This window comes from Lactuca sativa, chromosome 8 (assembly GCF_002870075.4).
Source record: "Lactuca sativa cultivar Salinas chromosome 8, Lsat_Salinas_v11, whole genome shotgun sequence".
Classification (NCBI taxonomy): domain Eukaryota; kingdom Viridiplantae; phylum Streptophyta; class Magnoliopsida; order Asterales; family Asteraceae; genus Lactuca; species Lactuca sativa.
This window is the reverse complement of record NC_056630.2, coordinates 73,853,008-73,866,615: the sequence shown is the minus strand read 5'-3', so window position 1 is coordinate 73,866,615 and position 13,608 is coordinate 73,853,008. Positions and strand designations below refer to the sequence as shown.

The 13,608-nt window shown below is 32.4% G+C and overlaps 2 protein-coding genes across 2 annotated transcripts; one reads left to right on the top strand and one right to left on the bottom strand.

The window, feature by feature from the left end:
* Positions 1–982: 982 nt before the first annotated feature.
* LOC111900596 (disease resistance protein Roq1) lies at positions 983–6,970 on the bottom strand. The gene is made up of 5 exons (XM_023896478.3): positions 6,263–6,970; positions 4,735–5,818; positions 3,940–4,149; positions 2,224–3,015; positions 983–2,132 (listed from the first exon to the last, which is right to left on the bottom strand). Exons 1-5 carry the CDS (start codon positions 6,886–6,888, stop codon positions 1,587–1,589), a joined length of 3,258 nt encoding a protein of 1,085 aa, XP_023752246.1. The 5' UTR covers positions 6,889–6,970; the 3' UTR covers positions 983–1,586.
* Positions 6,971–10,086: 3,116 nt separating this feature from the next.
* Positions 10,087–10,916, top strand: LOC111900583 (uncharacterized). The gene is made up of 2 exons (XM_023896464.2): positions 10,087–10,233; positions 10,323–10,916. The coding sequence occupies exons 1-2, from the start codon at positions 10,087–10,089 to the stop codon at positions 10,914–10,916; spliced, it is 741 nt and encodes a 246-aa protein (XP_023752232.2).
* The last annotated feature ends 2,692 nt before the right edge of the window (positions 10,917–13,608 follow it).

Genomic DNA, 13,608 nt, shown 5'->3' with positions numbered 1-13,608 from the left:
TCATTTTTTGTTTATCTATGAAAGGATATGAAATCAAAAACAATTAATGGTGTTTAAAATAGGTTATTATGATTTTATATAGCATCCATGATTTAATCATTTTTTTTATTTATAAATTTAAATCCAAGCTTGTCTTAATTTTTTGTTTTTTTACAAACTCGTTTTTAAATATCTTTTAAAAAAATCATTTTCACAAATTCTTTTTTTTTTTTATAACTATTTTTGAAGCACGATTGTTATATTTAAAAAAAATCATAATATTGTAAAAACGTTATAAAAATATGATAAAATGTGTGAATATGTGGAGTTAAATAATTTTTCTACAAATTTATTTTAAGTCTTTAAAAAAAATTAAAAAAATAACGTGATTTATGAACTAGTAGATTTACATTTTTTATTTACTTTTATTTTTTATTTTCTTTTAAATATTTTGAAAAACAACTCATTAAAAAAATTATTTAATTCCACTAGTATATTCAGTTTTATTTTTTATTTTGTTAAAGACTTTAAAAACATTTTTTTATAGAAAAGTTATTTGATTTTATATATTCACATATTTTAGCATGTTTTTATAACGTTTTTACATTATTAAATGATTTTTTTTAAAATATAAAAATCGAACGTCAAAAAAAATCATAGAAAACTAATTTGTGAAATTAAATTTCTTAAAAGATATATAAAAACAAAGTTATGAAAATATTTAAAAGAAAAGAACTTTGTTTTAAAAAACAAAAGGGAGTTGGTAAAAAAATAAACCAGAAAGTTATGAAAAATAATTAGAAATAATAAAGATAAAGTTTGGATGTAAATTTGGGAAAAAAATTTGGGTTAAATCATGAGTTTTATATAAAAGCTACATGTTTTTAATTTATACGCTTATAATAATGAAAATTTTATGATAAAAGAAATAAGTCTCACAATAAATTTAATAGATAAAAAAATACCAATAAAAACTAAAAAATATTGAATCTAAAAAACGATATGCTATGATAGTTTAGGGGTCTCAAATATAAATTTTTGAAATGATAAAAGTAAATGTGGGTGATTGAGTGGGGCCACAGCCCTATATTTACAAATGGATAGTAAACGACCCTATTTTTACAAGGGAAATTGATTTACAAGCCTAACAAAGTTTTCAAACTGTTCAAAAAACACCAATCATGTTTTGTCTGTCCAAAAAAACCCAACGAACTTAACATTTTGTCTAAAAAACCCAACTAAGTTACCTTTTCCTGAAAGTCAAATAAGAGAAATAGATGACGTGGCTTATTACCGTATCGGGAAAATGATTTGTTAGACCAACAAAGTTTCCAAAATGTTTAAAAAACTCCACTCATGTTTTGACTGTTCAAAAAAAACCCCAATGAACTTAAACAAAACAAAATTTGGATTTTTTAAACGGTTTGGAACTTTGTTGGAGTTTTTAGACAAAAAGTTAAATTCGTTGGGTTTTTTTGAACATACAAAACATAATTGAGATTTTTTTAATGATTTGGAAAATTTGCTGGGCTTTTCAGTCATTTTCCCTTTTTACAAAGCAAAATGGGAACAACCCCATTTTTGCAAATAACTCATCAACTAATAGCCTACGCCCGCGACGATTGGGGTGTTTGCCATATAATATTGATAGAAGAATTTGGACCATCTTGGATAGTAAATGACGGTTCGCCATAATTGAGTTCCTGCTCGTAAAATTCTGAGAAGTCTGTTGCGAATTTTGTTGTTTGGACCTGAGCTTTAGATTTCCTAGGAACAAGCTTAGCTACAACATAACTGTCTATGTTTGTGTAAACTGATATCACAGTGTAAGATGAGTTTGAAAATGCAGTGTGCCTCAATGAACCAAAGGAAACATATCCTACAAATGTCCTCATTCCATCAGATTCAGGCTCCACTTCATTTGACATAAGCCAAAATGGATAATAATTAATTACCCCCTGCTTGATAAGTATATTAATTTTCGGAGAAATGTGTTCTGTGACCACACATATTAAGAACCCGCAAAAGTCACTGTACCAATCATCTGGAAAATGCAGTGTAAATGTGTTCCTCCTAAATAGTCTACTTTCAAATTCCTTTGGAATCTGACTTTCAAGAATGACAATGATAAAGTGATCCTGAATAGCATTTCCCTGCCATGGAAATCATATATATTCAATTATGATTCTTTTTGTAGGGTAAACATAACAAAGATTGAAATTCAAAAGGTATGTAGAGCCAAACCTGGAGCATGGAATGTAGTAATATGTCACCACCACAACTGTTCCCAAACAGAAGCGAGACGTTCCACAACCATTTACAGTTTGAAACATCTCCACAGGTTTCAAGTGATGTACAAGAATCAGCCAAAATAACAGCTATACTTGATGGCAGCTCTGACAATTCTACAAGGCCTTGGCAATATGACACGTTTAGCAGTTTGAGCCGAGGAACTTTCAAGCGACTAAAACTTAATAGTGAAAAGTCATTTCCTCTTAGATTGAGTTCTTCCAAGTTGGGCAACTCCCAATCAGCAGAGAAAATTTCTTCATCTCCCAAACTGCAAAAGCTTAGATCCAACTTTCTTATGTCCTTGAAAAAAAACTGCAACCCTATGTGGTTCAAGTTGTCATGCAAACAAGGCTTCATGTTGTTACGAGGTAAACAAGGCTCCTCTAAACAACATTCCATAGAGGATTCAACTTCTTTCCCACTATTATCCAAATCAAGATTCCCTAAATTGTCAATGTTCTGCTTCTGGATCTCTGAGATATTAAAAAGTTTGGGGCAACTTGAGAATTCAAGGGTCTTAAGTTTCTTTGGTTGGGTAATGGGTGGGAACATCTCAAGACGGGGACAGTGTGCTATACGTAAGAAAACAAGTCTTTCCAAGCGTCCAATTGATGGATGAATCTCTTCTAAATAGAAACATCTAGTTAGGATGAATCTTTCAAGATTTGGAAGTCCACAAAAATCTGGTGTCACGATTAGGTTATGAAAACTCCAAAGTTCAATGATCTTCAAATTTGGCAGAAACTGACGTATACAAGTTCAAACAAGTCAAAATTTTCGCTTAAGAACGCATATATATATATATATATATATATATATATATATATATATATATATATATATATATATATATATATATATATATATATATATATATGTCTCGGAGGATAAAAATGGACAAAAAAACTAAATCCTTTCATCTATAAATGGAAATCATTTGAATTATTGTTTAATTAACAATATAAAATTCACTTAATAAAAACAAAATAATAAAAGATTTTTGAACCTAAATGCATGATATCAATGTTTTATATGGTTATTAGTCAACAAAAATAATATTTAGATTCAAATCTTACCAAAATAATTATACAGCATTTATTTCAAAAAAAAAAAAAAACAAATTTTGGTCGTTATGTTAAGACAAAAGGATATTTATATGGAGGACGATCTTTACATACCATGGATGCAATGACTAATGTTTTCATATCATATCAAAGAAGTTATATTTTAATTACCAAGTTTATTCTTATTCATACAAACAAGATTTTCACAATAAAAGGTTCATGCTTTCAATACTCAATACTATAGCTAGTTATAAAAATATACTCCCCAGTCTCATATTTATTGTACACTTTTGACTATTAAAGTTTTTATTCTTAATTTTGACGTTAAATATTTTTAATTGAGTTATATACTACTGATTAAATTTATAACAATGAAAAAAACATTTAAAATACATTCATTTATATATTTTGTATTAAGTATTATATATCAAAAATAAAAATATTTAAGGTCTAATTTAAAGACTAAAGACTTCAAAAGTAGAAAGTGACAATAAATATGAGACAGAGGTAGTAGCTGAAATTGCTTGATGACAACATTTACTGAGGTCGGACATTCATCATCCATCTTGTTTTCATCTTTAATTAAAAATACAATAAGAATTACCTTATTACCCTCCCATAGTTGTTTTTGAAGGCCACGACCCAATATTAGACAACAGAGCGTCCTTTGTGGAAAGTTACTAAGCAAATGAATTGCAATATCACATTGCCATTGAATCCACCTAAGGTTCTTCCCGTTTGCAACAAGTGGTAGCTTATCCTCAAGTGGAAAAACAAAGAATCGAAGTCCGACTGCTTCAATCATATCAAGTTCCTATGATATAGGAACAAATTATATATATATATATATATATATATATATATATATATATATATATATATATATATATATATATATATATATATATATATATATATATATATATATATAGGGTGAGGTTCAATAGAGAATCATAATTAACCAAGAAACCAAGGAACCAATTTTTTTTTCAACTTTTAAAACTTATTTTTTATCAAAAAAAAAAACTAAAAATACAAAAATTTACAACTTTTTATCATTTTTCCAATGATATCAAATTAAAAAAAAAAAAATCGTCAAATTAACAATGTGAATCTTTGAAAATTCACAATGTGAATCTAGATTCACATGGTGAATCTGAAAAATATTTTTCACATTCACAATGTTAATATATATAAATTTAGATATTTTTAAATTATTTTTTCGATAAAAAATAAGTTTTAGAACTTGAAAAAAAGATTTTTGGTTCCTTGAAGAATGAATAATTATAGTTCTCTCTCTCTCTCTCTCTCTCTCTCTCTCTCTATATATATATATATATATATATATATATATATATATATATATATATATATCATGCAAAGCTATCTTAATTGTTACCGTCGTTGCATCCATAGAGCATATTGTTATAGCATCTTCCTCCTTCCAAACTCTGGTATGTTTTTCAGGATTGTTAGGATGTTCCCCTCTAACAATGTGGTGTCCCATTTCTTGCACCAGATCATGCATATCAAACTCTCCATCTTTGGAAATAGTTATGAGAGCCTTTTGTATCAACACCTTGACTCCTATAACAGGATGAAAACCACAAGCATCAAGTATCTCCATTGACTTTTCTTTGTTCTCCCACCTAAAAAAACAGGCAATATCAAGGAACAACTCTTTCTCAACCTTTGTAAGTCCATCAAAACTGAGTTTTAGCTTTCCCACAATATCATCATTTGGGATGTCTTTCAATCTGGCTAAAGCACTCTTCCACTCATCAATATCTTTGTCACACAGGAAAGGACCAAGAACTGAAAGTGCTAATGGGAGCCCACCAACATAAGAAACCACTTCTTTTGAAAGCCGCTCATAATCTTCCTTAGGTCTGTTACCTTGCGGTGAAAGCTTGCAGAAGAGCTTCATAGCCTCATCATTGTTTAATAAGCTAATATTATGCATCACATCTACTCTGTGTGCATTTAATAAATGCACATCTCTAGTTGTAATAATTATTCGGCTTCCTTCACCGAACCAATCATGTGACCCAGCTAATGCTTTTAATTGGTCGAGGTGATCGACATCATCTAGAACAATCAAGACCTTTCTACGGCGTAACCTATTATCAATCAAGGATCTCCCTCCTCCAACTTTGCTTACTTTCATTTCTGAAAGAATTTTTTTTTGCAACTTTTCCAGCCCATACCTGCTTGATTCCTCTCGAATATTTTTAATAAAGCAGCAACCATTAAACTTGCTAGAGATTTCTCTATAAACCGAAGATGCAAGAGTAGTCTTACCACCACCCCCAACCCCCCATATTCCAATCATGAGAACACCGCCTGACTCAATTTGTAACTCTGATTTCAAACTTTGCCCTCGTACGGCCATTCCAATCAGGTTTTCATCTGCTTTTGAAGTTAGTGGATACAATTTCTGTGAAATTTCGACGACAATTTGTTTGATGCCTTGTGATTCATGCCTACACGATAGACATACAAGGACAATTAATATATGCCCACATTAACAAAAGAGGTAATTGGTCTCATGTTCCATGGCAAAAAAGAAAACGGAGTCTTAATCACGTTTTATATTTTACATTTAAATAGAAAATGTAATGTCAATATCACAAGTACTTTTGTAACAATTTTCTTGGGAATCATCATATAGTTTCAAATATAAGAATGTAAAGCATGATGGATTTGTTGTTGTAGCTTGAAGCAACGTGTTAATTATGGATTTAGAACTAGAACTTAATGAAGTCCATCATAACTTTATTTGAACCATAAACCTGGGTTTGAGATATACTTGAACTTACCAAACTGGTCAATTGATCTAGTTATAAAGCCTCTCTTTTTAAAGGTCATCAACACCATCAACCATAATTAAAACATCTATATAAAGAGTGTATAAGGTACAAGTTTACCCGTTGGCAATCTGTGTAGTTTCCCATCCAGAAATGTTACTTGCCTCTACAAGTGCTTTTCTCCATGATTCAACCCTGGTCTTGTGCTCCAATTCCTGTTTGGCAGCAGCTTCTCTGTATTTTCGATTTTGCTCGAGTGGTGCAGAGAGCCATCCCCAAGGGTCATCAACAAATGCTTGTCCCCAAGATTTAATTCTGTTCTTGTTCTCCACCTCATGTGTGTCAAATGCTTCTTTGTATTTTCGTTTTTGTTTTCTCACTTCAGAGGGATCCACGTCATAAAATATGGGCATAACAGTTTGCCCTATCTCATTCCTGCATTTAATAATATGTGTAAGTTCATCCAAGCACCAGGTCGAATTTGCATAGTTTTTAGAGAACACGATGATGGCAATCTGTGATTCTTCAATAGCCTGCAACAGGGAAGGGCTGATCGATTCTCCCCGAGCAAGTGTTATGTCATCCTTGTAAGAGTAGATCCCCTGTTCTTCGAGAGCTGAGTAGAGATGATCCACAAAAGTCTTGCGAGTATCTTCCCCTCTAAAACTAAGAAAAACATCATACTTCCATGACTTAGCAGCAGAGGAAAAGGCTGGGCCGGAAGGAGAAGATGATGAAGATGCCATCGATATGTTGATTTGCTGAGATAATGTATGTGGTTTGAGCACATCAACGAAATGAAATGTGTATATATAGAGAGGGATGTGAGTTTCCAAGCAACTTCCAATTATATAAAAGCTCAAGAAATATCTTATCAATTGACATGTTGATTTGTTTGGATAGAATATATGTGGTGAGAGTGAGAGCTGTGAGTTTCCAATAAAATTCCAATTTAACAAAAACTGATAAAGAAAACTTAATAATCATAATCAATGATTTTTTTATTTCAACATACAGTAACGTGCTTAGCAATTCTTACCTGTATAGGCATGGTTTTTTTTCTTACCCGCAGCAATAGCAACTGCTTGAAATATTTTCATCAATATTAAGCAATTTGTGACATAAAATTATAAAACAATACCCATTGCCTTTCTTTGTCTCGTAATATGTGGAAAATCCACTAGTAGTAGTTTTCTCACTCTCTTAAAATCATGTGCTACTGTCTGTGCGAGGAGGATCCAACAGACTTGTACCTTGTGCATTAGTAGCTTGTAACTCCTGTAATTATTATCCTGCTTTAGTAACTTGTACATCCTGCTATACTTTGACTTGGTGAGAAAAGCAAAATCGCCATTTGAATTTATTCATTAAAAACAGAAGTAGTTTAAACACCATGATGAGTAAATCTTATTCATCATTAAGTAGCATTAATTAGTTAATCAAAATGTGGAAAGCAACACACAGAATGATAAACTTTATATTGGAATTTTGAAAAAAAAACATTATGAGTAATAGACTTTTAAATATGATTACAACAAACAAATTACGCTATAATGACTATATGTTCTAAGTATAAGCTTGGTAGCAATCAAACCCTCTTCTCATTAGACTATGTGTACAAATACAAGTTTACAAAGAAAATCCTGATAATCAAGAGATTGATAAACATATAAACATACAATTCAAAATTAATATACATTCCATATTTAGATTGGCTAATCCACAGTTAGATGTTGGATTTTTTTTCTCTTTTATTTTAATGGTTGGTTGACTTTCAAAGATAGTACAACTATCGATTGAGTAGTATTCAGTACTTTTGAAGTTTAGAGATTGGATTTTTTATTCTGTTTCATTCTACTGGTTGGTTGACTTTTTAAAGATAAATAGATAATACAACTATCAGCTGAGTTTTATTCTATATTTTTTAAGTTTGTATATTGGATTTTTTTCTCTCCTATTTTAATGACTCGTTGACTTTCTAGATATAATAAAACTATCAGAGTCGTATTCCATATTTTTGAAGTTTAGACCTTGTAATTCTTTCCTTTTTTCTTTTAATAGTTGGTGACTTTTTAAAGATAATACAACTATCAGCTGATTTATATTCCATATTTTTGAAGTTTAAACATTGAACTTTTCTATTTATCTGAACTGGTTGGCTTACTTTTTACAGAAATGACAGCAACAGCAAGTTTCATTCCATATTTATGAAGTTTTAGACATTGTATTCTATTTATCTTTTCTTCTCATTGGTTGGTTGACTTTTTAAACAAAATACAAAATAAGTGAAACTTAATTTATAGCATGTCATTATCTTGTCAAGAAACATAAAGGAATATATAAATTAAGATTTTCCATCTTTTGTAGTTATAGAGCTCAAATAATTGTCTCTCATTCCATAGTCGGATCCAATTAAGGACCTTGGGTATCCTAGGAGGCGCAAAAAGAAAATTAATAATACAAATTTTTTCCAAGAAATTATTGTTTATATGCACCATAAGTCTAAAATATATTTTGGGCTATCCTTTTTTTGTGTTTTTATAAATATATAATCCACTTAATAAATAGCCCAATTGCCCAAACTTAAAGCCCAAGCCTAAAAAGAAACTTATGAACGTCAATTCCTAAACAATTAACAAATCGTGACTTCAGACTTTGTTTTACTCCCTGCCTTGCGACCCCACACTGCTGCCCTCTCTTTTGCCGCGGATCGGTGGCTGGTGGTGGGTGATTATTGATCAAAGTGGTGCCCAATGAAGCAAGTAAGTAAAAATTTTGTTATTATTTTTTGGTTAATTGAAATTCAATTTTTTGGCATTGTGTTGAAAAATAGAAACTACCAATTAGGATTATTAAATTAGAGACTTAGGGTCAATAATTAGTGATTATTTGTTGTTGAAACTTAAAATCAAGTTATAGAATTAGAGTTGATTGTTGATGTATTTTGATTGTAGGTAGCTATTAACAAATTTTTCAAAAGACAATTAGATGTTAGAGACAACAATGATGAAGGAACTTCAAAAAAAATAGGGCTAATGAAAGTACACAAGTTCCACAACTTAATCAACATACACCAAAACCACAATCTAATGAGCCTATATTTCAAAACCACAAGAACCACAATTTAATGAGCATACTCAAAAACCAAAAGTGCCACAATCTTTTGATTTGAATGATCTTCCTTCGGATCCGGGGGAGAGGCCAAAGATTAGATCTTATAATCCTAATCAAAGGGATGAAAGAAAGAGAGAATATATGATTAAAGGACCTTGTCAACCAAATGAGCATAATTTTGAATTTACCTTATTTGGTGAGAAGCAGACGTTTTGTTGTGGAATGGTTAACGGATTTCCATGGTTAGAGTATAACATTACAAAAAAGAAGGCATATTGTTTTTGTTGTTATTTGTTTAGAGACATGGTAGGGGTCAAGGTGGAAAATATGCTTTTATAACCGAAGGCTTTGACAATTGGAGTAAAAAAATCATTTCGGAAACATATGGGTGAGATTCATAGTTCTCACCATAAGGCCGAAGAAAAGTGTGATTTGTTATTGAGAAAAAACCAATCTATTGGTGAAGTTTTGCATAAGCAAACGAAACTTGAGCAAAATAATTATGAAATTCGATTACGTGTTACAATCTTTAGTTGTAGATTTTTATTGAAAATTGCATTACCATTTTGTGGACATGATGAGATGGAAAAGTCTAATAATAAAGGACTTTTCCTTAAAGTCTTATCTTTGATTAGAGAGGATAATGAGAAGATTTTGAAAGTTACCTTAGAAAATGCTCCAAAAAATGAAAAGTTGACTTCTCCGACGATTCAAAAAGATATTGACAATGGCTTTCAAAAGAGATAATCAAGTCTATTTGTGATGAAATTAGTAAAGATGTGTTCGGTATATTAGTTGATGAGTCTAGTGATGTTTCCAAAAAAGAAAAAATGGATATAGTTTTGAGATATGTTGATAGACTTGGGATTGTAAATGAAAGATTTATAGGAGTTGTTCACGTGTTGGATACATCCTCTTTAACTCTTAAAGCCGCCATCGATACCGTTTTTTCCAACAACAACTTGACTATCGATCAAGTGAGAAATCATAAAATATTTATTCCTTTAACATGATATTAATTTTTTTTATGTCTTCTATTTGTTTATTAATTTTTTCAAATATATAGGTGAGGGGGCAAGGTTATGATGGAGCAAGTAATATGAGTGGTGCATTTAACGGTTTGAAATCATTGATTTTAAATGAAAACAGTTCTGCACATTATATACATTGTTTTGCATATCAACTTCAATTAGTGGTTGTGGTGGTTGCAAAGAAACATGATGATGTTGAAGAATTCTTTGAACAACTAGGTTTGGTGGTTACTGTCGTTTGTGGGTCTTGTAAGAGAAAAGATATGATACGAGAGATGCAAAAAGAAAGAGTGGCAACCGAAATTGGTATTAGTGAAACTGAAACAGGAAGAGGGTTAAATCAAGAGATTTCTCTTGTTCGAGCTGGAGATACTAGATGGGGTTCACATTTTAGAATAATTGTAGGTTTGTTGAATTTGTTTTCAGAAGTTGTTGTTGTTCTTAAATATGTCAAAGAGGAGGGGTCTACTTTATCTAACCGTAATCAAGCAAATGGAATTTTGCCATATTTCAAAACACTTGATTTCGTATTTCTTTTAGACTTGATGTTGGAAATTTTATGCCTCACTGATACTTTGTCAAAGCATCTTGAAAAAAAAATCAAGATATTTTGGAAGCGGCTTCGTTAGTAAAAGGGACAAAAAAAGCATTGCTAGTTTTCAGAAACGATGGGTTTAGTGTGTGCTTTTTGTGAAAAGCATAGTATTGGAATTGTGGACACGTCACAATATTATGTTACCCCATTAAAGCATAGGACCAATAAGACTAATCAACATCATTTTGAAGTTGTGATTTTTAACACAGTTTTAGATATGAAAATTCAAGAATTTGGGGATAGATTTAGTGAAGTTGGCACAAAATTGATGGAGAACATGGCGGCTTTGAGTCTTTGTGACTCATTTTCTAGTTTTGATAAAGCAAAGTTGTTAAAGTTAAGCGAGATATACAAAAAGGATTTTAACGATTCAGAAAGGGCGCAACTTAATGGGTGTAACGCCCCATTTCTGGTATGTAATTCAAATAAAGTATTTTCATTTCTTAAGGGGTACTCGACGAGCCAGTAGCCCGACTCGTCGAGTAGAGACGGGATGATTGCGCGTTTTGAGTTGGCTACTCGACGAGTCCATACGCTGGGACTCGGCGAGTCCGTCTGTCTGGATGAAGCCCTAATTTTTAGGGTTTGCACCCTGTTTAAATGCACTTATGCGCCCCCAACATCGCCTCTATCACTCTTAGAACATTTCCCCTGTAAACCCTAGCCCCATTGTTGAGTTTGAGTGTGTTTGTGCTAGCTTGGAAGCTTTGGGAAGAGAAAGAAGGAAAGAAGGTCCATAAAAGAGAAGGGAGATCCAGGAGTTAGCTTCCATCTGTTTCTCATTCAGGTAATGAAGTTATGACCTTGTGCATTCCTCCATTAAAACCTCATTTATGCTTATTATGACTTCTTTGGAGCCTCTTATGATTCAAAACTTGAGATATGGACTCTCCTTTGGATGGAAACTTCAGATCCGGACCTTCATTGCATTCTAGAAGTGTAAAGTTTTAGTTAGGGTCGTGATTAAGGTCCCTCCTGAGCTTGGAACCCCATTAAGAGCTTAGATTTGGCATTTGTAGCCTTTAAAGCCATGCATGCACGTAAAGTTTGCAACTTTACGTGATAAGCATGCCCTAGAAACTTTGATCTGTGATTTGGAGCCGCTGCATGGATCAAATCAGTTATGTATGGAAAAAGGACTGAATGGACTCGGCGAGTCTTGAGGATGACTCGGCGAGTCATATGAAGATAGCCGTAGACACGACGAGTTGGATGAGCAACTCGACGAGTCCGATGAAGATTGCCTTAGACTCGACGAGTTGCTCATATAACTCGGCGAGTCGGATGAGTTTTCCCGATTAAAGAAGAGTTCGAGTGAAATAACTTCATTCCTTCTTAGTTACATGTAAAGTTAGCAACCTTACGTGTTTAGATGGTACCAGGAACTTAGATCTACGAGTTAGATGCTCTGGATTTTGATTAGAATCGACTATTTGGAATCTTCAAGATAGGACTCGGCGAGTTGTTCTTCGGACTCGACGAGTCGGGTCGCGAGTCCCCCGTCTTTCTTCGATTTGTGAGTTCAGGGTGAATCATTGAGTGAGAAGGGACTCGGTGAGTTAAAGACATAATTAGTAAAGGAGGGACTCGGCGAGTCTGTGCCCTGAATCGGCGAGTCTGGTCAACTGGAAGTTGACTTTGATCATGGAGTTGACTTTGACCAGGGGTAAAATAGTCATCTTACCCTGAGGGTATTTGCATGTAACTAACCTAGTGCTTTTGGGAGGTACCACCTCCATTTTATACATCATATATCCATGCAAGGACCCCCATGTATCCATGCTAGTCATTTCACCATCTCCTTTCCCTCAAAACACTCTCAAGAATCATCCTACTCCTTCCATCAAAATCTCGAAATTTTTTTGTGATTCAAGAAGGTTTTCACAAGATAATCATTACTTCTTGGTAAGTCTTTATACATCCAAGTTTATAACTCTATTCTCATGATTGGATCACTCTTTTAAGCAAGTTTTTGTTGATTTTTCTTCCTAGAACTTCTTAAGTTTGAAATCCACTCAAGAAAGCTTGTTAGGACCAAAATCTTCTTCATTTCTTCTTCAAAACCGAAACATCAAAGCAAAGGTGAGTTCATACCCCTTGTTTTCGGTTTTCATATGATCTTTGGGGGAGAATACAAGTAAAATGTGTAGATCTATGTGTTATATGCATGTTTTGTGTGAATTCTTAGTTTGTTTGGTAGGAATGGGTTAGACTCTTAGCAAATCTCAAAATTTAAACATATATCTATGAACTATAACATGATATACCTTAAAATAACAAGCCAAAAGTGAATACATGTTTAAGATGCAAAAGAATTCAACAAAAACTTTGTTAAAGGTCAAAATTGTTAAGAAAACAAAAGATAAGGGTAAAAAGTGAAAATTATGTTTTTAAAGGGGCCAAACAGGTCCTACATGTATAAAAAGGTATTTTATGCTAAACCTACTTTTAAAAGGGCCAAAAATGCAAATTTTAGCTTAATGGGCCAAAACTTTTGGGCCTCACGGTTATGAGCCCAATTTGCAAAAAAAAAAAAAAAAAAAAAGAGTTTTGGGGTTTAAAAATGTCATTTTGCCAAAGTTTGAGTCATACAGGAAAAGAAACCAAATTCAGATGTGAAAATTGTTGGATTAGTGTCTAAGTCCATAACTATTTTGGTATGTACTTGACCCGATGGTGCATGGTCCTTTTGGGTTGCCTTCACCAAAGCAACTTGATTGGAGAAA